At 53.0% G+C, this 25,056-nt stretch overlaps 1 protein-coding gene and 2 long non-coding RNA genes across 3 annotated transcripts; 1 reads left to right on the forward strand and 2 right to left on the reverse strand.

Moving 5' to 3' along the window:
* The first annotated feature begins 59 nt into the window (after positions 1 to 59).
* Positions 60 to 10,644, forward strand: LOC116653758. The gene is made up of 3 exons (XR_004308165.1): positions 60 to 780; positions 1,013 to 1,088; positions 10,184 to 10,644. It is a non-coding gene; the product is annotated as an uncharacterized LOC116653758 (long non-coding RNA).
* LOC107317282 lies at positions 2,964 to 8,031 on the reverse strand. The gene is made up of 2 exons (XR_001556790.2): positions 7,132 to 8,031; positions 2,964 to 3,258 (listed from the first exon to the last, which is right to left on the reverse strand). It is a non-coding gene; the product is annotated as an uncharacterized LOC107317282 (long non-coding RNA).
* Positions 10,645 to 18,704: 8,060 nt separating the features above from the next.
* On the reverse strand, positions 18,705 to 24,807 carry GLUL (glutamate-ammonia ligase). The gene is made up of 7 exons (XM_015869760.2): positions 24,678 to 24,807; positions 23,491 to 23,681; positions 22,510 to 22,671; positions 22,073 to 22,219; positions 21,771 to 21,898; positions 21,398 to 21,597; positions 18,705 to 20,527 (listed from the first exon to the last, which is right to left on the reverse strand). The coding sequence occupies exons 2-7, from the start codon at positions 23,654 to 23,656 to the stop codon at positions 20,209 to 20,211; spliced, it is 1,122 nt and encodes a 373-aa protein (XP_015725246.1). The 5' UTR covers positions 23,657 to 23,681; positions 24,678 to 24,807; the 3' UTR covers positions 18,705 to 20,208.
* Positions 24,808 to 25,056: the final 249 nt, after the last annotated feature.

The following is a 25,056-nucleotide window of genomic DNA, read 5'->3' on the forward strand; positions in this document are numbered from 1 at the left end:
GCTGCACTGGTATGGAGTAGGGGAGGGATATGGGGGGTTGAGGAGTGGAATCCCTGAGCAGCAGTGGATGCTGAGCTCCTCTGTAGCCATTGGGATCTCAGCAGGAGGAGTCTTGAGGCCACTATCCAAACCTCTCAGCCTGGGCTTTGGTGAAAGCTGGCTTTCTCTTGGGATTCCCACCCCAGGCTTGATGGGTTGGAAATGCTGCAAGAGCAGCCCTTTTTTTGTTGTATTTGTTTTTATTCTCCTGATGTTTGTGTCTTTCCACTTCCGTCCCTGGCCAAGGCAAGTGATGCCAAGGCACGAGAGGCAGATACACCCAGCATGGTTGGGAGGGGGAGGCCTTAACCCACAGGAAAAGGGAAACAGAAGGGAGAACCCATAGCTGGCACCAAGGAGGCTTAACCCATAGTCTGTTCTACCCAGCCATGGTGACCACCAGGATGCAAAGCCCCAGGGATGCATCTCGGCACCGTGTGGGACAATGCCAGGGGTCTCAATGCACAGAACCCCCCCTTCACCCCGCTTTGAGCTGCAATATGGTCACAAGCTGCCTTAGCAGGAAGGGATCAAGCACTCAAAAGCAGCGCGGGATCAAAGCTTTCTAAACACTCAGGGCATTTGGCTTGGGAGGTTTTGTTCCGTCTATTTATAGCGGTGGGGCCAAACGAGTTCAGAGTTGGAAGCAAACTTTTCCGAAGCTGGGGGACGTTTGGAACGGGAGGGGGAAAGGGAACTCGGCCAGGCCCATCTTCAACATGCATTGACTCCTTCCCTTAGGTATGTGTTGCTCTCCATGACACACTAACAACAAGCCTGCATAGCGGAGCCTGGCTGAGGCCGCAAAGATTGAAGCTAAAAATGTGAATTGGCTGGAAATGGGAACATGAAATAGAGAGTTTCCAAACAGTGAAGCCGTAGTGTTTGAAAGTGAAAACTGTTTCCTTACCAACGTGTTTTCACTCTTGGGTCAACATCCTTCAATTCTAAGTACATTTATGTTGTTTTACAGGGCAAAGCTGGTGAGGATTCCAGGGCAGAAAAGAAAGGCCAAGGGCATCCTGAAGCATGTGATAAGCTTATAAATGGTAAGAAGGAATCTATTTGTCTACAAGAAGAAATTCGTGTGGTGTAACTGAAGAACATGTTGGTTTTCTGTGCTACTCCCTGTAGGCAGAGTCAGGTTTGCAAGCAAGCAAACCGATGAGCATGCAGGTGAGATTGTGCAGCATCCAAACTGTCGCCCTTATACATGCAGGCAATAAATAGCTGGGATTTTTCTGCATCTACCAAGTGAATGGTGCAAGCAGAGTTTAATATTGAAGGGCTGGGGAATTAATCCTTCAGGGAGTGCTGCGTGGTCTGTGATGGTTTTAGAGAGAGAATTCTGTGATCTGGGGGATGGGAGTGACAGTCGTGATACAGAGCTCGTTGGTATGGAACACCAGGTCTATGAGCTAGAGGAGCAGCAGCATACAGCAAAGTAGGACTTGGATGTCTGGAGGTGGCAGAGTCACCACCTGAATGTTGTCATGCAAAAGGCAGACACGTTTAGAATATCTGAATTATTAAGGTTGGAGAAGGCCATTAAAATCAAGTCCAGCTGTCAACCCATCACCACCATGCCCGCTAACCATGGCTTTCAGTGCCACATCTATGTATTTCTTGGGGATTCTCATGGCAGTTTCTCTCCATTGACATTAAAACCTCCAAGTCAGGACCCAGCAGGATGTCCTCTGGGACAGAGGGTGCAGATCTGACCATCCTTATTCCAGCAAATGTCATCTGGGGGCGAGCACATTGCAAATGAAGGTGAAGGAGGCATGAGGACGGGAGGTGATTGTCCCTCAGTTTTCCAGCTTGGAAAGCGCTGAGCCCAGTTTCCACCCCTGCCAGGCAGAAGAAAATGTTCTTCTCCTTTTTGCTTCCTAACGATGATGATGACAGTGCTCCTCTTGCATTGTGTGTGTCCTTAATGCTGAAAGACCGTTCTTGTGCTTGGTGCTAGTGTTCCCAGCCCTTGGCTTGGGCAGTGTATGCCAGCCAACTGGACAACCATTTGTTCCTCTGAGAGCCTGTCTGTTCTGCAATTAACAGACAAAATGCCCACCACTGCGGCTGGAAAAAGGTTTTAATTAAAATCCTTTGGTGTTGGCCTTGACCGGACTGTAGAGTGAACAGGAGGAGGGCAGGAGGCCCAGGTCATGTCTTGGGTCACCCCAGCAGAGCATCCCTGAGCTGGGGCCTAAAACGAGGCAGGGCCTGGTTTTTAATTGCCTTTTTCTCTCTATTTTCCCTTGGGTGACCTGTCCAAGGGATGGTCACTAGCAGATAGGATACAGCCAACCCAAAGTTGGGACAGGTCCACTGGTCCTTTGTGTCTTAATGAGCAACCATGAATAGGAGTTTGCATCACACACAAATGAAAACACCTCACCCTTTTCCCTAATGATTGTCACTCTTATAATGCTTTTGTCATGCGCTTTGCTTGGCTTGTAGAGGTGCTTGGGGCCCCATCTCCCAGTGTCACCTTCCCTATATCCCATAGCTAACAGCTGGTAGCCCCTATTTCAGTACAGTCCTAGCTCTGTATCTACAGATGCTACAGTTGACTCCCTTGGGGAAAGCTGAGGAAATTCATGGAAGCATCACCAAAAAAGCCCCAGGAAGCAGGAAGGGTCTCCATGTCATCCTGCTTCCTATTGAGCCAGCTCTCTTGGCCTTCTTATGTCCCCTCAGTTCAGGACAGAGTGATGGATTTTCTGGCATCACATTATTGCTAAGGTTGGAAGGGACCACTGTGATCAACTCCAGCCTGTTCCCACCATGCCCACTGAGCATCCCTTGCACAGAATGGAGTGGCCATCCAGCATTGTAGCATGGAGAAGGGTCTTACTTTTCATTTGGTCTCTGGCCTAGAGAAATCAACGGTCTTTTCCAAGTTTAAAAACAAAAATACATCCTTTTCTGCTGCCATTTAAATGCTTTTCTCTTGTTTTACATTGTGATTTTGGGCTGTACAGTCTGAGCAGCACAGGAGCTCCTCAGCTGATGCTGGTGAAGGAGATGACATGAAGGCAAACTGGAGCTTGGTGGATGGATTTGGGGTGGATCGCTACGTGGCACAGCACGAGCCCATCCCTCAGAGCCATGACCATTCCTTGTCAGTAGCAATGTCCAACTCCGACGTGTGGGATATGACATGGAGGGTGGCAGCAGCAGGGGCATCCCATGTGGGTATCAAGGCAGATCCAAGCCCTTTTCAGGGATGAAATTAAAATTTTAGGACAGTGACAAGGGGGACTTTTTTTTTTTTTACTGTTCCCTTAATAAAAAGTCCTTTTGAATGCCAAAATAAAGCAGACAAAGGTGCTGGCCACGTTTTCCCCCTCCCTTTCAAACCCCTTTCTACACGGTGACATTTCCCACTTCCAAACCCTGTTCTTGATTTCTTATTCCTTCCTTTTCCCCTCCTATTTCCCTTCCCTCCCTCTGAGCCCCCTGGGACCGGGCCCCTGCCCGGGGAGTCCTGGCTGTGTGCCGCTGCCAGCTTCAGGCACAATGGGCACATTCAACCGGGCACAAACCAGGCGAGAGTATGGGACCCCCCCCTCCTCTCTCTTATTGCCTCCCCCAAATAGCAGTGCAAGAAACAAAGCAGCTGACACTGTGTCCCAGTGCGCCAGTGGAGGCGAACTGGAATCCAGCATCACAAAACCAGCCCTGTGCATGCTCCATTCACAACGCAGGCGCATGGCCGTCCTGCTCTCCCCCCCCTCATACACACCCCCCGCCTCCATCCCCCCAAAATCTCCCAATCTGCCCGGTAACACCGAAGCAGGCTCCCTTTCCCAGGCCTCGGCCAATCTGTGCGCTGCCAAGGCGGCAGTGCAGGGAACGGCATGTTTTCCTTCTCCCTTTCTTCCTCCCGAGCCGCTTGTTTTTCTTCGGGGATGGAGGGGAGGCACTGGGCTGAGCTCATGGGCTGCCCCCGCTTTAGCACACGTGGCCTTTCCCCATTAAAAAAATGATAATAATAATAATAAAGATTCAAAGGGAGCCTTGTTTTTCACTGCGGGCTGATAAGAGATTTTGGAGGGGGCAGGATAAAGGAGGAGAGAAGTAAAGCAGGCTTTCATCCTCCCCACATCCAACCAGACATTGTCTTGCCCCATTCCTCACTGCTTTCCCCCCCTCCTGTGGGCTTTGCTGTTTTCCTTCTCTCCAGCTCCAAGCTTGCAGCAGCTGCCGTGCTTGTGGGAGGCTGGGCGGCTGTAAATCACTGCACGATGCTTTATGGTGGCTGCCGGCTCTGCTCCAGCCCACTGCCCTTCCAGACTGCCTGGGAACAGCCGGTGTTAATGCAGGAAGAGAAGCTCCAGCCCATCCCCAAGCTCCCACCACAGCACACCCCTGTACCTTGTCTCTCTACAGGTCCCTCAGACCCAGCTGTAGATTGTTAGGGCTTGCTGGTAGATAGACTTGCTATGGAGTGTTGGTGGCCAAAGTGCATGGAGCACTGAGGTGTTGGGGCAGTGAGCCACAGTCCCAAAGCCCACGTCTGCTATAATGGCAGGGTGTTTTGCTCTAGCCTTGTGAGATAACTTCTCCTTGCTGCCTGCTTCCAAGCTCAGCTCCATCTCAACACAGCGATGCCTGATGGGTGCAGGATGCCAGCTTGCACACTGCCATAGGAGCTCTGCATTCAGCAGCATGGATGCATCCTGCCAAAGCCTGGGCTATCTGCTGGGTAAAGGAAACTACAGGGAAGGAGCTGGTTGTGCAGGGCTGTGCCAAGCTTTGTAAGAGCCTGGTGAGGGCACGATGTCCCTGTGTGTGCTGTTGTGCTCCACCCAGGGAGAGGCTTGCACAGCACCCAGGCTGCTTGCATAAACTGTTTGTGCAGGGTGAGGAGAGCCATGGCCCAGGGCGTTGAGCAGCTCGCTGTGCTGGGTCCTTAGTTCCTGGAGCCTTTTGTTCCTGTAACCTTCTTCTCTCTGTTCCTTTTCATTGAGCCTACTGTTATGTTAGGACATGTAGAAGCTACAAAGCACACGTGGTGCAAGGATAACCGGCATGACCCATCACTTCCTAGCTCTGCACACCCCCTGCATGGATCCAGGAGGAGACATTCTTCAGATTGACTTGAACATAGGTGGAATAGTAATGCATGCAGCAAGGTCGCAGTTCCAATTGCCCATAGACACAGTTGCTGGGTACCACAGTGCTGGCCCTTCCCCTCCATGCCCACTAACCATGACCCTCAGTGCTAGATCTCCATGAGCACCTCTGGTGACAGTACAGGATATAGGCACAGTCTACAACCAGCTGTAGAAAACAGCAGGCAAACCAGCAGTTCAAAAGCTGAATTTCATACAGGATGTGGCTACAGTGTGAGGAAATGTGTTGGTTTTGTCTGAGTCTAAAGTAAAGAAGAGATTGAGCTCAGCCCCCTCTCACACCCCCAAAGGAAGCCCCCGAGATGATAAACATTCAGACCCCCCTTTGTTCACTTCTTGTGTCGGCTGATTGCAAACCCTGCACTGCAGCACTGGGGCTTTGCCTACATGGGAGCTGAAGAGCAAACTCCCCTTTAACCTTGCTAGGACCCAGACTGTTACAGTTTTGGCACTGCTCATGGAAAACCCAAATCGTGTAGGTTATCTGTGTGCTGAACTGGGGATAACTGCTGATGTGGGGAGCAGGGCTGGGGACTCTTCAGCCCTTCTGCCTGAAGAGGGGGCAGTTCTCACGGCCATCACTCCCACCAGCATAGGAACTGGGGATAAAAAAGCCTTGAAGCAGCTTCTTGCATCTCTGCTGCCTTTGAGGCCGGAGCCCTGCAGGGACCAGGGGATGGATGCTGTTTGTCACAGCCCGGGTTGCTGTCCCCATTCTGCATCCATCAATGCATCAGGAAGAAAGCAGCCTTCAGGAGCTGGCATGGGCTGATGTGTGATGCTGCCACTGATCTGGAAGTGCTGCTGTGCCACCAACACTACCCACACTGTTCTGCACCAGCGCTGCCTTGCTGCAGGCACCTCACACCCACATGTGTTGCACTGCAAGCAAACACCCAGCCCTTCAGCATCACCAATGTGACCCAGGATGTGGCTCAGGATGTGCTTTGCTGTAGGCAAAGAGCTGCTCCTCCTCTCCCTCCTCACCAAAGCCTCAACACCTGGGGTGGCCGGGCATCCCCCAGCCACGCTGTGTGCAGTGATGTAATGAGGTGCTGAAAATGAAGAAGCAGCAGGTGGGACATAAATCACAGCTGGAGGCTCGGCCGGCTCTGCCCTGACCTGCAAACTGACCTTGGCTGCACTGCTTGAGCTCCTCAGGTCCTGGCTGGATAAAGAGTGAGACAGCAAGTTTCCTGCAGACAAGAAGCTGGCTGCACTCACAGACAGTGAGCGCTGGGCTCCAAGCACCATCCAGGTGGGACAGCAATGGGGAGGTGGATGCTCACATCACAGCACACACCTCTATCTACCTCACTGTGCACGAACCTCAATGGCTGGGGACTTATTAAAGCCCACAGGGACAGAGCAACAATTGTGCCGTGCTTTGTGCCATTATTCATGCAGCCTCAAGGGCAGACTTTACTTTTGCTTCTGCCCCCATCCATCACCTTGCTGTAGCTGAAGCAGTGAAACCAAAAGGAGAGGGATTGTATTTGCAAGCAGGGAGGAGCAGCGTGGATGCGAGAAGCAGCAAAAACCCCCTCCTCATTTAATATAGAAATCCACATATAAATGCTCACGCAGTTATTCTGGCCTCCTTCCAGAGCTGCATCTGCTCCTCAGAGTTCAGAGCACAAGACCACTCACTATCTGGCTTTTCGATGAGAAGAATTTCAGCAATTTTTGGCACGCTCAGGCAGAGGGGGGTGGGCTCTCACCATTGGCCTAAGGCTCACGGCCATTGAGCTCTATGGAAAAGCACCACCAGATGCATCTCTTCATGCACGATACCTGGGGAAACATGGGGACACCTCCACCCACCCCTCTCCATGGGCTGCAGAGCCCTTTACATCCCTCTCCCAATTCTATCTTCCCAACCATCCCCCCCCTCACACAACAGAGCTTCAAACCCACTTATGCAAAGCCAAGGATGGAGAAATACAATTACCGGGTCAGAGATTTATCTCCTGCAAGGCACCGTGTCTGCTGAAACAAAACTTGCCATTTGTATGGCCCCAGTAATTTCATAAGCAGCCCTGGATGCAGGGATGAGGAATGGCTGTTCCCAAGGAGCTGCCTTCATTTGGACAGATGTGCTGCTCCATCCATGCCAGCTCTGCTCTGCCCAGGCTTTGCAGGGAGCAGCTGAGGAGAGGACCCCAATGTGAGGCCCCAACATGGGAGCAGAGCTGCAGCCCCGGTGCCCACCTGCACAGCTCTACCCATGCAGCAGGGATGGACACGTCGCAGGCTGCTGGGCACTAATTATAGCCAGCGCCTGCTTGCCAAGGAGGTGTCAGGATGCAGAGCAATGTGTGTTTCCCTGCCCCGTGAGCCTGTTTTCCAAGGAGCTCTGCTCACATGGCAAATCAACACTCAGGTTCCATGAATGGACTCACGTGAGCTGAGCCCCTCAAACAGCCAATGCTGCACTCCTCTCAACCTGGGACAATACCCAGCAAGCTGTGTCCAGGAGAGGGCAGGGCTGGCTGTGACCACTCAGGGCAGCAGACATTTCAGGAGCCATGATTTCCAGCCAAGGTCAACCTAGAGATGCCCTTTTCCTCCTTGCTTTGGCAGCTGCAACCCCGCTTGCAGAGCCTTGCAGCAACACAGCTTGTTCCTGTGCTGTCCCCAAGCTGCCCCCGCTCACACCGTGTTCCTGCTGCTGAGCCATGGTCTGCTGAGAGGCACTGTGTGCCCTGGAGAACATAGCTGATGTCAACAGCTGGGAACAGATTGCAGTGGGTGAGGGTGCTGCAGCCATACCAAGCACTAACCCCTGCTATGGGCTGGATGCTCCCCACCAGCTCAGGCTGCCCAGGGTCCCATCAAGCCTGGCCCTGAAGGAAGCTGAGGAGGAGCTGGGTGGGATGAGATGACCAGAACAATCAGAGCAGAGCATTTTCTAAGCAATGCTTTCTCCTGAAATGACATCCTTACCCTCCCCAGAGACTCACCTGGCCTTGCCCTGGCAGCAGCTCCTGTTAATGTTTAACTCTGCTGGGCAGGATGGTGCTGGCACAAGCGTGGTGTCACTCGGAGGCAATGTCACCATTGACACCCATGGGCTGTGGGACGTGTGTGCCCACTGGCATCAGCACCCGGCTCCCTCAGCTGGACTGAAGCAGCTTTGTAGGGTCGTGCAGGGACAGATGGATGTGAGGCTGAGCCCATGGGATCCGCTGCACCAGGGGACCAGCTCTGGGGCTTGGAGCTCCTGAGGGGCTCATGGTGAGGGTGCTGAGCTGTGGGGTGATGCACAGCATGAGTGCTGGTGTGTGTGCTGGGGGGAAAATATGGATTCCTCATGAGCAAACAGAGCTGGACTTTATTGCCTTTAAAATGCAACTAGCACAAACAGAGGCAAAAGTGCAAACACTGATAAAGGCCAGAATATTTCATGCTGTGCAAACAACCGGGAGTGGAGGGGTGTGTTGAAATGAGGGGGTGATGGGGGCACTGTGCTGTGATGCAGAGCTGGTGTGCAGGCAGCTCTTTGTGCCTCGTGCTCCAGCTGCAGCTGCCCCCCCTATCTTCTGCTCCTTCTTGGGGTGACCACTGATATGCCATGCCACATAGGATGTGCCTGTTCCTAGCTCCCATGCACTGTGAATGTATTTGCCATGCACAGGAAACCCTGCTAGCCCTGATGTGACAGCACCAGGAGCCAGATCACTATAGGTGAGGATTAAGGCCTTCAAAGGATGTCCAGGCTACTGCCTCCTCTTAGGATTACTGAGCAAGTAGGGAAAAGCCAGCAAAGTGGGTCAAAAGGAGAAAAGGAGAGACTGTGGGCTGATCTCTGCAGGGCCACCCAGCCTTTTGTTTCAGCCCAGTTGCTGGGCTGCCTGCTCTTGATTCTGCCAGGTCTCTCCAGGGAGAAGATGTGGGGAACCGTCCCATTTTGACTCCACTTTCTGGTGGGTGAAATCAGTGCAGGAGCTCCCTGACGCAGAGCAGAGGTGACGCACATCAGGGTGATGCCAAGGACAATCTGCTGACACCCTGATGCTGTCAGCCAGGAGGCTATGGGGGATCAGAGAGCCACGGTGCAGGCAGGGAAACAGCCAGGTGAAGCACACAGAGCCAACAGCACCCAACCCTGTGCCCCAGGACCATCTGAGTCCCCAGCAGTCAGACGCAAAGGGTGGTCGATGCTGTTGGGTTTTCCAGCTGTACCCACCCCTTGGGCACTCAGAGCTGTCAGGCTGAAAATGCACAGCTCCCCGGGGGGGAGCAGGAGAGCTATTTTGGAGCTTGCAGCAGCCCACATTATTTCTGGCAGCAGGCATTAAGCTATGCAGGCTTCTGGCTGCACAGGTATGGAGCAGCTTGCTTGGAAACACTGCTCAGTCATTATCATTTTGCTGAGTTTTCCCACATTTCCATTTCTTCTCTGTGCTGCTGGGATGCGGGGAAATGATGTTCTTCCTGTGCAGGATGGGACGGGGAGATTTGTGTGTGTGTGTGTTATGCTCATGATATCTCCTCACCTGCAGCAATTTGTGCACCCAATTTTGGGAAGAAAGCCCTGCAAGAGGTGACAGCGGTGCCTGGCTGCTGGGACAGATGGATTTGCCTTGGGAATAGCCCCCCCAGCTTCCTGCACACCTGCACAGAAGATGGCTCCATGCCCTTCTGCCCTATGTCAGGGTCAGGCGGCTGCATCACGCGCCCGAGCATCACCACAGCTGGCAGCCAGTGCCATCAAATCACAGCCTTTGTGCTGGCTCACCCCCCCTTGCATCCCCTTAATAGCCCCTTTCTGCACCAGGGGAATGTGATCCTGCATCACCCCATCCTGATGCAGGACCTGGCTCTGCTGGGTGCATGCACAGCCTGATGTGAGTCCTGAGGTCGGCAGCAGAGCCAACTTGGGGGTGTTTTGGCTTGGTGCATTCAGAAGAATCTCTGTGGCTGCCATATAAACCCTCTGCATTTGGCTTCCACCAAAATGAGCATTATCTTTCAATCTTCCCTTATTCTCCCCCTGGCAGGCGTTTGGCAGCCACGTGGTGATCTGGGCATGCAGAGAAGCAGTGCATAACTTTGGGCATCCCAACACAAGAGCTGATATTTGGCCCCTATCCGGGAACACGGACCACCTCGCCAAGCTGTTGTTCCTATTTGTCATTCAGCGCGAAGGAAATCTGCTCCATTCTCTGTCATCCTCCCCATCCCAGAGGATAATTGATGCTAACGTCATTTCAGCTCGGTCCAGCTGCCAGGCTCGGGAACAGATGTTTTATTGTTCCAATTGAGCACAAAACAAAATGCAACCCCCCCAAATAAAATAAAAGCAGCACTGCTCAGCAAATTTGTGCTTGTGGAGAGGTTAACCACAGCTTCCTCACCCCAGAAATAACACACAGAGAGAACAGCAGCCCCAGGGAGGGCTTCTATCATTCCACTGGGTCAGCACCAAGAGGACCAAGCCACCACGTTCCCCACTTTGCTGTCCACTGGTGTGCTCCCATTCCTAACACCTTCTGTCCTATACATGCTTTGTAATACATTCCTTTGGAGGGATGCTGTGGGGTCTCAGAAGCCTGCAGGGTGTTAACCTGCAGGGGCAGTGCATGGAGGCAGCCCTGTGCCCTACTGCATCACCGCCAGCTACAAGTGTAGCATTGCATCCTATAGACTGCACTGTAGACTGCGAGGAGACCTAGGAAGGAGATGGCATGGAAAATATTTGCTCCATGAGGTCAGTGCTCTCTTCACCTCTCCATGCAAGGGACTTTGGACGCAGGAGGGCAGCCACCTCCTGTGTGCTCCTGCTCCAGGGAGAGGCCCAATGGAAAGCACAAGTTGTGCAGGAGGAAAAGCAACTGAGCCTTCAGCAGCTGTGGCTTGTGCTTGCTATTAGGGGAAACGACCTGCTTTGAAGGAGCTTTGGGTGCTGCAGAGCTGAGCTGCTGGTTGGTGCTCAGCTTTGCCTCTTGTCCAAGGAGCCCCAAGCAAGCTGTGTGTGTATATACGTATGCATCTACATGCACAGATGCAGCAGCCCTATTTATGACCCCAAGCAGGAGGAGCGCCAGGCAGAGCTGCCAGCTTTGGGATGCTCTCAGCGCTGATTCAGGCAGTGGGATGGGTGCCTGCCTGACTCACTGCTTGCTGAACCCCAGTGGGACGGGTCAGTGGGAGGTGATGTCTGCAGCCAGTCGCTGGTGTCACTCCATGCTGAAGCATCCTTGCATCACACCCTAGTGATGCTGAGAGCCCACTGCACACTATGGGACTCACTCCACTCCCATCTCCTGTGCCATTGCTCAGCTCCAAACCCTGGCATCTGGAGCACTTGAGCCCCGGCTCAGCTGTTGGCTGTCGGAGGAGCAGGATGGGTGTATGGAGCAGGGCTGCAGGCTGGAATTCCACTCACCACAGAGACCTCGTGCCTGCGGTGCGCTCTATAAATACAAACAAAGCAGCGGGTGGGGAGAAACCCACCCTGCTCCCCATAGGGTCTGTGCAGCCCCTTCCCGCTGCTCCTGCAGCAAAGCGATCAGGCTTATAACATTAACCAGACCCTCTTCTCCCTGAGTGTGAGCTGAAGAATACAGCTGGAGATTGAACTAATGAACACAACTAATGGTGCTCCCATTGCAGTGTGCCTTGCATCCCGGGACGTGCCACTTCATGCCCTGCCACCATGAGAAGGCACCGAGGTGCAGGGAGCAGTTAATGCAGGGAGCTGATCGAGTTACAGGCCAGCTATTGTATCATGTTTACCCTCTCCTCACCCGTATCCTGTGCTCAGAGGATTCCTGGAAGCAGGAGACCATGTTGCACCCTCCTGCCGTACAAACACGCCGGCTGTGCCCAAACCAAAGCCTGCATGTGACTGTGGCTGACCTCACTCCTTCCCACCCTCCTCCTCCTGCTGCCTGATTCCAGCACAGGACTGGCCCCATCTCTTCTAATTATTATCTCTTTTTTTCCCCCTCCTTGTCTTCTCTTAACCCTGACTTTTAATTTAAAGCAGAAGGGGTGACACTGGTAGAAATGCAGCAAGAGAGGAAGTTGTGGGAGCCCAGCCCACAGTGCTGGGGCAGCCCTGCCCAGGGATGAATAAGGGATGTGAGTCAGAGCAAGCCCTGAGCAGCTGTGACAGATCCAGACAGCAGGTCTGGGCTCTGGACGTCAGAGCATCTGAAGATTGGGAAAGACTTACAAGATCACCGAGTCCAAACCCAACCCAACCACCACTGCCTCGCTGTATCTCTGTATCTCTCAGCACCTCACCTCTATGGTTCTGTGACACCTCCAGGGACAGTGACCCCACCACCTGCACAGTGATGGTTGGGAGGGAGTCCATGGGATGCGAGCTCTCTCCACGCTGACTTTTAGCACAAGCTGTCTCATCACAAACACACATATAAGCCCTGTGCAGTCCCAGCCCGCATCCAGGCTCCTGTCAGCACCCACTATCTCCATGTCCTCAGCAAACTGCATAAAAATAACAGCAGGAGGACCCTGCTGATCTGCAGGCAGTGGGTAAGAAGCAAGGTGGTGTGTGATGGGAAGCATGAGGAGCATCATGAGGTGCAGCTGCTCCCATGGGCAACGCGTTCCTGTCATGCCTGGATCCCCAAAAATGGACCCCGTGGTCCCAATAAGAGCAGAGTGAACTCACACTTCCCAGCACCATGGGGACCCCATCCCACTGCCGGCCCCAGTTCCACCTCTGCCCCAGAGCCAGAGCTCTGCATGTCCACACATCTGGAAGGGCAGCAGCAGGCTGGGCACTTCCCCACTGCACACAGCTGGGAGCTGAGCACGCTGCTTCATTGTGTGGGGCAGGGAGGGTCTCGCTGGTGGTATTATTCTGAGCCAGCCCTGAGACCAGGCGAAACAAAAGCTCCTTCCTTGCCAAAGGGAGGGCTGGTGAGAGGCAGCCACAGCAGATGAGGGTTGGGCTGTTTTCTGGGCTTCTTTCAGTGTTTAAATTTAGCCTGAGATTGAAATGTTGCAGACATGAGCCCTTCTGGTTAGCCAGCATTGTGGCCAGTGTCAACACGAGCTTATGCCACGCGCTGTGCCCAGCAAGAACCCTTCCCTCCCCAGCCTGCAACCCCAGCAAGAACCCTGCAAGTCCATGAGCACAGAAAACCACCCAGACAACTCTCTGGGGATCCACAATGGCTGGGCAAAGTGCTCCAGTTGGAATAACATATAAGTCAGGAGGTGGTAGCACTTGCAATGCCTTGTGTCACCTTGCTTGTATTTTGGGCCACAGATGAGGTAAGTGGCTTTTGGCCTCTCACACTCCAGTTCTCTAGGCTGACCATCCCTTAGGAAGGGAGCTGAGCCCTACACTCTGACCTTACTGACATCTGTAGTGGAGCTGCAGAGTCACAGCTTGAAGCAGTGATTGAGCACCTGGTGGAAGGCAGGGCCAACCCAGGGGAGCTCAGGTGCACGCAATGCATCTAAGTGACAGGAAGGGCTGGAGCCAGGATGCACCCCTTCCATAGACCTCATTTAAGGGCTGGCAGTGGAGGTGAGGCCTATATCCTCTTAGATAGGGTGGGTTGTTTTCACCCCGCATACGTGTTTTAAAGGCTGCAGCCTGAAGCCTCCATCATGCTTGCACATACCACTTGGGATGCTGGTCATGGTCCAGTCCTTAGCAAAGGTGGTCACCAAGCTTGGATTGGCTACTGGCGTGGCAAGGAGAATTTATCAGGTTTGCTGAAGCCCAGGCTCTGCTAAATGTGTGGCTCATCAAGGGACAAGTATCTAAGAAAGATGCTGCCTACTACACAAGAAGGGTCTTAACACGGATATAATCAAACTTAATTGCTCTGCGGAAGCATTGATTGATCGTGAAGATCTCAGGAACAGAGTTCAGCTGTAATTAAATCAGCTCTGTTGTTTCTCCTGAGATACCCATCTGCTCCTTAGGAAAAGATTCTGGTTGCTCAGAATGCCTGAAGGGAGTAGATCTGAGCTCCTTTGTGTCTTTGTACCATCAAGACCCCCTGATATGCCTGCAGGATGGGCTGGTCTTGGAGATGATAACTTGAGCAACAGAATAGTTCCATTAATGTATACAAAAGGGGAATTAGCAGCTATGGGTATAACAAGAACCTTTTGCAGTCTCTGTCTTTATAGCACAAAGTAGTTGGTTAGGATCATAGGGATCCCTGTTATGTTTTCAGAAGCAGGTTTCTTGGGCTTGGTGGGGGTGGGTTACGACTGGGCTTCATGACAGCAGTGGTCTCTTCCAACTTTAATGATTCCATTATTATAGGATTTCTGCAAAGATATCTTTGGCCTTGGCCAAGGGAAAGTGCTTCAGGACTCAAGTTCCTTTAGGTCACACTGTTCTCCAGCTGCAAAGTGCATCACACATAAATAGGGCAGCTCCTTGGGTTCTCAGCACCTTGCTGAGAACCTATGGGTGAGGAGGCATCGAGTCAGTGCTGAGATGGGTGCTGCAGCAAGGATGTGAGCTGTGGGTGAAGGCAGCCAGCTGTGCAGATCCTGGCAGCTCCCGCTGCTAAGGCTGTCAGGTCTGAACCTTTGGAAATTAGGTAAAAGGTCTGAACGCAGCACTTTTTTCCTCCCCCAGGCAGCCCCTCTTCCTGCACAGTGCTGGAGGAAGGCAGCTGGGAGCAACGATTAACTCTCACCATCCCAGGGGCCTTCCAGATAGATGGAGCAGCGCCATGTACCGTGTATGGCATTGCAGGGATGGGGTGGATGTGCCCATCTCTGAGGTGTGCAGAGCTGTGAATCCCTCTCACCCTGCTGTGGTGAGCCAGGGCTGTTTCTAAGCACTGCTGTATCCTCTCCAGCCTCCATAATTAGGTCAGATTTTAAGGGGTTTTGCTGTGGTGGATGAAGCTGCTTTGGGATGGGATTTTTGGCATCCCTACACTCAGGTGCATCCTGCACTTGGACAGACCCATCAGGTCCCCTTTATGTGCCCGGGACAGCAGGGTGCTGAGCAAGGTTGGTACGCTAGTGATGCTGGTAACAGGTGCCCACCCACATTCTGACACTCTCCAAGTCCCAGCCCCATGTGGGTGCTCCTTGGCAATCCCATTATCCTGCTGTACCCATCTAGGATTTGGTACAGAAGTGCCCTGCTCAGCCAGACTCATTCAACCCCATGATGGCACAGCCTGCATCTCACTGGCACAGCTTCAGGAAGCTCAGCAGGCCGGGGGAAGCACAACAAAAGGAGCTTTGTTCCTCCTGCCTTGCCCCAGCCTCAGTGTCACACCTCCCAGGTGGAGTCACCTTCCCACGGAAGCACCTCCTGCAGTGCAGGGCGGCTGGGAGCCAGCCAGGCAGGATGCAGCCCCATCTCTCTCCCTGTCTCCCACCCTGTGCCTCTTTCCCAGAGCCATACAGCTGGAAGCGAAGGAAAGCACCACCCGTGTTCTATTTTTGCTCTTTATGCCCTGTTTGCATGGGAAAGCGAGGATGGATAAATGAAAGGCGTTTGAAGTGTGTAGGGAAAGGATTTATCTCCACCTGAGACTGCAAGGAAAAGCCCAGACTGCTGCTGATGCAATGCTTCTTTGGGTCTGAGATGGAGCACTGCTTAGAAAAAGCACAGCTGCCTGCAGGTGGTCACCCTGAGACATCAATCTCTACTCAACACAAGGGCTGGATGCAGCTAGAGCAAAATCAGACTGCTTTTCCAATAGCTTCTTGTTCTTTGCTTGCTTGCTTGACTCCCTGCCTGGAGAAAGCCCACCATGGAAAGAGCACTGCTGGATGCTGAACATCTGCAGCTCCTATAAAACATCAGCTGGGGGCATTAAAAAGGAGAGTGGATGCCCAGCAGAGAGAGCAGCGATGCCCCAGCCTTGCTTGGCTACTTCAGCACAGCTGGGAAGCTGTGAACAGGGGATCAAGAACCAGATGGTTCCCATCTCATGTCCAGGAGCCAAAATGGGATCCCACAGGGTCATTTATTGTGGGGCTGTTCAGAAGCCAGGTTGTGGTGGTGCATACAGTTGCCAGGCTCATTGCAGACAGCCATGCTCCCCTGCCTACCCCATAAGCATCCTATTCCTCCCTAGGGCGAGCAACACAATATTGTTCCTCCCTGTCCCTGCAGGAGGATAATGATGATAAGGATGCAGGGTGGAGTAAAAACTAATGAAGTGTCTCCCTCTCTTTGAATTCTCTCTTGCCACATAGGGTTTGATGGCTGGAAAGCAATCTGGGATCAGCAGATGTCAGCAGCACGGGAAAAACACAACCATGCAAATGAATGATGAGCCCAGCACACCCACCCCGAGCTAGAGATGGGGCAGGAGCAGGCAATAAACCCTGTGTGGTTTCTTCCCACTATGACAATACAGCCCTCTCCAGTGGGGCAGCCCCAGGATGCCCTGCCTGCTCCTTGCAAGGTGCAATGGGTAAAGCTACTGGCTTTTAATTAGAGAGGACCACACTGGCTTGTGCCTGTCCATACTCAGGCTCATGCTGCCCTTCTTCTCCTAATGAGCCACTTCCTCCCAGGTTGGCAGCCCTCGGTGAGTGCCAGCCCAGCTGTGTGCCAGGAGGGAAGGCAGCCATCCTGCACTGAAAGCATTTCAAAGAGCGGATGGAGACTGTGCCAGGAGAGCCAGCCACATGGGGAGGTAGAAAAAAAATGGAGCCAGTTAATCACCCTGCATGTGTTATCTATCTGGATGGAAAATGGGCTGAAAATATCCTGTGTTTAGAGCAACTGCATGGTTTTTGGCCATTCATCCAGCTGAAGCCCTTGCTTCCGTGGTCCACCCACAAGACCTGAAGAGGTCGAGGCATTACTGCTGCCAGCTTTAAACCAAGAGCGACTTTTCTCCTGAATCAAATGAGGTCCTGGGGCTCCTCAGTGGAAGGGCCAAAAGACCTAAGAACCCTGCAAAGCACCCAGTGCCATCCTGCACTGTATGTACAGGTAGGTACAGGACTGCTTCCTAGCATGCTGCCCTGCCTGTGGCAGGGGGTGGGAGCAGGTGATGGTTGAGGTCCCTTCCAACCCCAGCCTATGACTGTAGAATCACAGAACAGCTTGGGTTGGAATGGAGAGATCTCAGTGATCACCTGGTGGGACCCCCTGCCATGGGCAGGGATGCATCTCATAGATCAGTCTGCCCAGTGCCCCATCCAAGCTGCCCATGGGTTTAATGGGGTAGTGCTGTTCTGCAGACATGGCACCCTGGGGGCAGCCTGTGCTGGAGAGCCTGGCCCATGCACCATTGAGATGGTGGCACAGGCTTCCCAGGGAGGTTGTGGATGCCCTGTTCCCATTGAAGGCCAGGTTGAATGGAGCCCTGGATAACCTCCCACAGTGTCTGACCCTGCCCAAGGCAGGGGACTGGAACTGGATGTCCTTTGAGGTCCCTTCCACCCCATGCTGTTATATGATTCCTCTGTCTTTCCCAGGGTCTGCACCCCACATCCTCACCATGCAACCCCATCTGCTCACCACACAACCCTACACCCTATGCTGCTCACCTTTACTGCTCTTTTTGGCTAGTGCTGTGTAAGTCTCCCCTTCCATGTTTCTCCCCTTGAGCCTTTCCAAACAAGCACAACCAAAGCTGCAGAGCACAGAGAGTTCAACAAACACAGCAGGAGAGAAAGGTCCGAGGTGTGCTGTGCAACCCCCCTAAGCTGCTGAGGATGGGGTTTGCAAAGTGGAACGCCAAGCACAGCCTGTTGACAAAGGGAGCAATGGCTCCACAAGGCTCCTCCACCTGGGGTGAGGGATTAGAAAGCAAGGAACGGCCTTCCTGCTCCTGCTGCAGCCCAGCTTTTGCTGCAGGCAGGGATTAGACCCCGCAGCAGAGGAATGCAGCTCCTTCCCAACGCCAAGTTGGCACCACGTCCCTGCTCGAGACCAGCTTACATAATGCAGCTTATGAAAGCAAAATAGCCCGGCCGTGCCAGCCTGTGGGCAGGCCGCGATGGGGAGGAAAAAGCTGATCTTCAACTGCCCACCGTTGCATGGGAAATGGTGTTCAGGTGGCTGCAAAGCAGGCTGAGCCTGCAAGCTTTAGGCAAGAAGTCAGACAACAGTGGCTGGAGGAGAGCAGGGATTTTTCCTTCTAATTCCTGGCAGCTTTTTTCGTATAAGAATAGCCATTATGCAGCACAGTGCTCATTGTTTCAGGCTTCTTTCATCTGGGTAATTACCAAGCCAGTGGGTAAATGCTCTGTCAGCTCAGAACACGAGGTACCATTAAGCGTCAAGCACCTGTGCAAGACAAGGGGAGGAGCAAAGGACCAAATCCCACTCCCACCATCAGGACTGCCCTGGTGGGCCCTTCCCAGCCATACACCCAGTTCCTTCTTCCAAAGCAGTTTTACTTTGTACCCTCTATGGGCTGTGCGTATGGATGCCCACAAGCCCCATATCCCCCCACACAGTGACCTCCACTGCAGTCACAGTGTGCCCCAGAGAACCAACAGCCTCCATATTGGGTCCACCATTGGGATTCAGACCATCCCCTCCTTCCCACCCACCCCACAAATGAAAAGCCAAAAACCTTCCCGGTATCGGGGTAAAATTACCTTTAAGTAAAGACAAAACACATACAAAAGAAGTTGCCAGGAAGCACAGAAAAGAGGAAAGAAGTCAGAATTAACATTTCGATCTCTCTCTTTTTTTTCTTTTTTAATTATAAAAAAAAAAAACAAACAACCTATTCAGAAGGAAGTCCAAATGCAACGGAATAGAACTGGCACCATCTAAGATACCCAAAGTGTAAAGTCCTGGCATGTTTGTACCCCCAACCTGAGCTGGGAGGCATGGGGCTGCCTGGGAGGGATGGCTCCTTGTCCTTCTCCCATCCACCATCAAGTGGAGGCAGGCAGTCCCACAGCCAGGACACAACAGTGACATTGACGGTCTCTGTAAAACCACTCAGTTTTAGAAACTAAGTACGTTATAAGGAAAAAAAAAAAAGGCATCTAAAATGTCATTTATCAAAAGCCCTGCTTTAGTGACGTGCCAACCCCACCGGAAAGCAAAACACCCACAGCTCTGTCCAGAACATGATGAAGTTGACCAGCCAACTCCTAGTTCAGAACACCTTCCTCACCCCCCTCATCCACACCAGCACTTCATGGCTACTTGAGTTAGTGATATAAACCTTCCCGTCGGCTTCCCAGGTCTGGGAATTGCCTCCTGCAAGCTCCACTCCTCTTGAGTCTTCCCCACTGAGCCCTCCATGCTCTCCCTCGGTCCCACCTGGAGGCCCCTCTGGCTGCATATCCCTATGAGCTCTGCCCACTCTTGTGGTCGAGTCCCTAGGACATCATCTCTCTTTTTCTTCTTTAAAAGAAAACAAAAAAGAACCAACCCAAAACCAGAAACACAACCCCTCCCTCCCCCCTATTTTCATATATAATTTTTTTTGCTTGTTTTTACATTTAAATAGAAAAATACTACTTCACTCTGTGTTAGGAGCAGGAGATCGGCTGACTTCCAATGACAAGGAATAAGGAACTTTCCTAAGTGCTCCTACACCACAATTGCCAAGAAGAATCCTAGAAACAGTGCCAAGAGGCTGACGGCTGCCCCATCGCACCACAGGACAGAGCAGGGCTCCATCCCAGCTCCTGCCTGCCCTCCTTGGGATGCTATGCATTGAGAGCCATCAGCGCTGGCCCTAACACCCAGATCTGGGCAAGTCAGCTGTAATTGTCACTTTCCTCTTGTCTGCTGGCTTTCTGTGTGTAGCCTGTCCCTGGAAGCCATTGGATCCCATCAGATGTACAGATGAATTAGACAAAAAAAAAAACAAAAAAAAACCAACAGAAAAACAAAACAGTGGTTAAAAATTCTCTAACCCTCTTCTCCTCCTCCTCCTCTCGCCTTTTGAAGAGTCAACAACAAACAGACAATTAAACTAAACCTGCCCTCCTCCCCCCCCCTCAAAACAAGAGTTACTGAGACACGAAGTGTGTTATCTTGTACCCTCAGGATTACAACTAGAAGGGAAGTTTAGGGGTGCGGGAAGCACGGGGGGAAGGCGGTGTCTTGTGGGCATGAGTCCACTTAGTTCTTGTACTCAAAAGGCTCGTCCCCAGTTTCGTTGAGGAGACACGTGCGGACCAGGGCCTCCGTCACAGCATAGGGATCGCAGTTGGCTGAAGGCCGGCGGTCCTCAAAGTAGCCTTTCTTCTCATGGCCCACGTTGCGTGGGATGCGGATGCTGGCGCCGCGGTTGGCCACACCGGCGGAGAACTCATGGATGCTGGATGTCTCATGGAAGCCCGTCAAGCGCCGGGCGTTATCCAGCCCTCCTTTGGGGTCATAGGCACGGATGTGGTACTGGTGACGCTTGCTCAGCTTCTCGATGGCCTCCTCAATGTGCCTGTGAAGGAAGCAGGGGAGAGGAGGAGGCTCGGTGAGTGAGCTGCTCATACTGCTGTGTCCAAGTGAATGTAGCTTCATCCTTCCCCCCCAGCCCACAAGTGAATTATGTCCTACAACCCACTTTCTTGCCCTTATCAATGCAGGGCTTCGCTTCCCTTCTACTTCTAGCCTGTGTGATTCTTAGAAAAGGATCCCCATGGCCTCAGAGAGTCCATTGACACTCTGAGGGATACCACAGGGATGACCCCTGGCCAGATCTCTGCTCTGCCTCTGGGGAAATCTGCTCCCAGAGGAGAGATTTCTTAACCCAAGGTCCTATGAGGGAAGCTGACAATCACGGGCTGGTTTGTTATCTCAGTGCATCACTGAGATTAAGGCAAGAAAGCACAGCTGACCAAACAAACCCCTTTGGAGAGCTCCACCAAGGTCCAGTGCTGTGAGGTCTGCACTGAGCACGCCAGTCCCATTTGTGACCTGGGTTTTACATTTCCAAAATCATCACGTTGAAAACAAACGTGGCATTTGCATCCAGCCTGACCCAGACGTAAGCAAGTGGTCTCTCTCATCAGGGTTATAAATATAAAATGCCTTTGCTGAGTCGGCTTGTTTGTTAACAAGAGCTGGACGGCCCACTACGAACTGCTGCATCCGTACTGACTTTCCAATCCAGCACCACCAGGAGTGTAAGATTACATACACATCGCAATAAAAAGCACAGAAATACACACAAAAAGAGTGAAAGCCAGAACAAAAAGCCTCATACAGAATGCATGGTGTCCACCACGCAGTCAAAAGCCCTGCTAAAAACTCACAAGCCCAACTTGCTGCCACGCAAACAGATGCTACTGGCCCATCTCAAAAGACTCACTTGAGACCTCCATCTTCCCTCATGTTCTTGGTGCTGAAGTTGGTGTGACAGCCAGCACCGTTCCAGTTCCCAGGGATGGGTTTGGGATCGAAGGACACGATGACACCGAAGTCTTCGCACACCCGGTGGAGGATGAAGCGTGCTATCCAGAGGTGATCCCCCATCTCAATCCCTTCGCATGGTCCCACCTGGAACTCCCACTACAGGAAGGAGGAGTCAGAGCTTAGTCAGGCAGAGACGCAACAAGGAACGTCCCACCCCCTTACACTCTGAACACTGGTAAAGCTGCACTGCTTGGAGCAGCGAGCCAAAAGCTCCTTTAACCCACGACTTTTCTGGACCACCTCACCCCACAAGGCAGCCAGGACTTTACCTGGGCTGGCATCACTTCTGCATTGGTTCCTCCAATTTTCACACCAGCATAGAGGCACGCTCGGTAGTGGGCCTCCACAATGTCTCTGCCATAGGCTTTGTCAGCTCCTACACCACAGTAGTATGGACCTGCAACAGCACAGATGGAAAGCAAGAATAACATGAGCTTCCAGAAGGTAAAAGGCTCAGACTTTGTGAAGAGAGGGCACACATGGGGAAGAACAAGCATCCATTTCTCATGGCAAAGCACCAGTAGAGCAGAACGCTAATGGAGATGTCATACTGGGCAAGAGTTTATGTCACCTTGGGGTCCAGGGAAGCCATTGGAAGGCCAGCCAAACGGATGACCATCTGTTCCCAGAAGGGTGTACTCCTGCTCCATCCCAAACCAGGGGTGTTGGTTGGACACCATATCCATAATCCGCCTACAGGTGTGCCGGAGATTTGTCTCTACAATAGAAAAGCAGCACAAGGCTTTTTAGGATCTCCACTTTCGTTGCCCGTTTCTCCTTTATCTACAGCCTGAGTGCCAGCAGCACTGGTGAAAAGAAGAATCCAGGACCAGTGTTCCACCATAATCTTCTCCACCACCTCTTTGTCTGCCTTTTATTCTCAGGGCGCTACCTTTGCTGCGCACAATGCTGAGAGGCATGACCGACATTTAGATGGGTCTTCCCTTTTCCACCCCCTTCTTCTACCAGCTTCCCCTCCCCAGGAACACCAGCATCGTGTCCATTCACCTGCAGACTGGCGGTTGTATTTGAAGACCTCACAGAGAACCAGTTTGTTGGGATCCTTGCGAAATGGGTCCCGAAACATGGCAGCAGGTCGCAGGTACATGTCGCTGTTGGAGCCTTCAGCTTGGAAGGTGCTGGAGCCATCGAAGTTCCACTCAGGGAGATCTGAAGTGAAGAGTAAATCACTGTGAGCCAGGATCTACCGGTGCCAGGAGGATGGACTCTCCACCACCCTTCCGTGCCATGGAAGTGCAAGTACTTATAGACAATGGGACAACGGAGGAAGTAGAAGCACAAAACAAGCAAGAAATGAGAGAAGGCAACTCCCCAAGTCCCATGCACTGCCACATGGGTTGAGCCTCATATGGATGAGTATGGCCAGCATGGCCCTCGTGCCCTCCATATCCCAGGGGTCAAAGCACAGCGGGAGCCGTTGTGAACTCTACCCGGGCTATGTTATCTCCTCTGTATCCTGGGGGGAAAGTGGGAGGATGGGAAGCAGAGAGATTGCAAAAGAGCTGTGCCAACCACTCCCTTAGAGGGAAAAGGGGGGGAAAAAAAAGAGAGAGAGAGAGAATTCTGCTCAGTCACACACAGTATTTTCATTTCATAACTGTCTCCAGCCAGCTCCATGGCAACCTGAGAAAATCCTAATGCTATTATTGTGTAAGCTGGGACTGTTTGTTCTGAGGGACACAAGCTCTTAATTACACCGGATAGCTCCATTCTTTCCTTTCCACTTTCTGCCAAACTACTTCCGGCCAAAAACGAGCACTTGAGAGTCAATGGGCTGCGGATCCCATGCCAGGAGCCCCCTCCGCCGGGCTGGGTGCCCAACCCCTGCCATGGTGTTCAGTGCCACATCTGGAAAGCTGGGAACCTTCCTACCCGGGCACCTGGAGCAGGAGGTGAGCGGAGGGGGATGAAGAGCAGCATCTCCAGCTCCTCCCTAAAAGCACCTACAGTAAATCCCACACCTCTCACCTTCCAGGCTCTTGGGTTCATGGTCCAGCGTGCGGGTTTTGCAGCGCAGGTGCTCCCCGGTCCCATCGATCCAGATGTACATGGCTTGGACCTTCTCCCCCTGCGGCAGCTTCATGTACATGTGCTTGATGGCTTTGCTCAGCTGGGAGCTCGCTGAGGTGGCCATGGCTGCAGAGCTGGTGTGGGCTGTCCTGCAGGGAGGATGCCCAAACCAATCCCAAACATCAGACTCTTCCTTGCACTCCCAGTTGTTGTTCTTTCCCCCCCACACTCTATTCACAGAGACAGCTCAGTTATAGCCCCGTGCTGCTGTGCTCCCCATGCCCAAGGTGGAAAACCCAGCAGCTGCTCTGATACCTTCAAAGCATCTTGTAAATACCTAAACTCCTGCTTCTTGGACACGGTCCTATCCAACAAGTAACAGCCTTCAAAACACCTTCTGAGCCCAGTGTGAACTCTTTACCTCTCCAACAACCCCGTGCTTGCTGCTGCTCTGGAGCAGGGCTAATGCACAGGAAAGCTTAGCTGGGGCTTTCTTGATATGCTTGCTTCAGCAAGGAGGGCTTGCCAGCCCAGCTGCCTCCCCAGATCAGCTGGTCTGAAGTTACACAAGGCTCATCCAGGGCTGGGAAAAGCAACAAGCAGCACAGCAACCCCAAAGCAGGCTGCCACGGAGGGGCTCTGCTCCCAGCCCAACCTTCCCAACAGCCCACGAGCGTTGGGTCCACTCGTGTTTGCAGTGGGGTTGGAAATGGAAAACGAGTTGGAATATTGGTGCTGAGAGCCTCGAAAAATGCCAGAGCTGCATGGATCATAAGCCCCCACACCCCCATGTGACCCCTCTAATGGGGAGGGGGTCTTCAATGGGGCAAGCTCTGGGGAGCATCACCTATCGCTCAATGCAATTGTCATTATTTAAGGAAAAAGAGTGAAAGTCTCGCAAGGAAAAGGGTAAAAAAAAAAAAAGATGGGGGAGGGAAAGGGGTGGGGGGAAGAGCAGAGAGCTTGTTTTGAAGACAAAACAAGAGCCGCCCCTTAACCTCCTTCCCCCACCCCCCCGTCCCGAGGGCTAAGCAGGAATCTTCCCCCGGAGGATCTGCTGGGACAACCCGGTGTCTGAGCCCTGCGGACCCCCGGCACACCCCCCCCACTGCCCCCCACTGCCCCCCCCATAGCCGTGCCGTTACCTGCGCTGCGCTGCGGGCAGGGGCTCGGCGCGGGGCTCCCACGCTCGGCTCCCGGGGGCCGCACCCGCCGCCGCTTTATGGAGCCGGAGCGCCGGCCCCGCAGCACTGATTGGGCAGCGGGAAGCGGGCCGGGGGCAGGACGGGGACGGGGACGGGGCTGCGAGGAGGAGGGAGCTGGCAAGAGAGCCGGGGCAGGGGGAAAAACAAGCTGAGCGCCCCGCTGGGCTGCGCTGCCATATTCCGTCTGTCCCGTTTAGGGGAATGGCTAAAGGCGTGGGGGGGGGAAGGGGGGGTGTTTTTCCTTTCCTTTTGCCGTCCCATCCCCCGAAAACAGATCCCCCCTCTTCTCGGAAAGCAGCAGTGGGAGCGAATCCAGGGC

Source organism: Coturnix japonica, chromosome 8 (assembly GCF_001577835.2).
Source record: "Coturnix japonica isolate 7356 chromosome 8, Coturnix japonica 2.1, whole genome shotgun sequence".
NCBI lineage: Eukaryota > Metazoa > Chordata > Aves > Galliformes > Phasianidae > Coturnix > Coturnix japonica.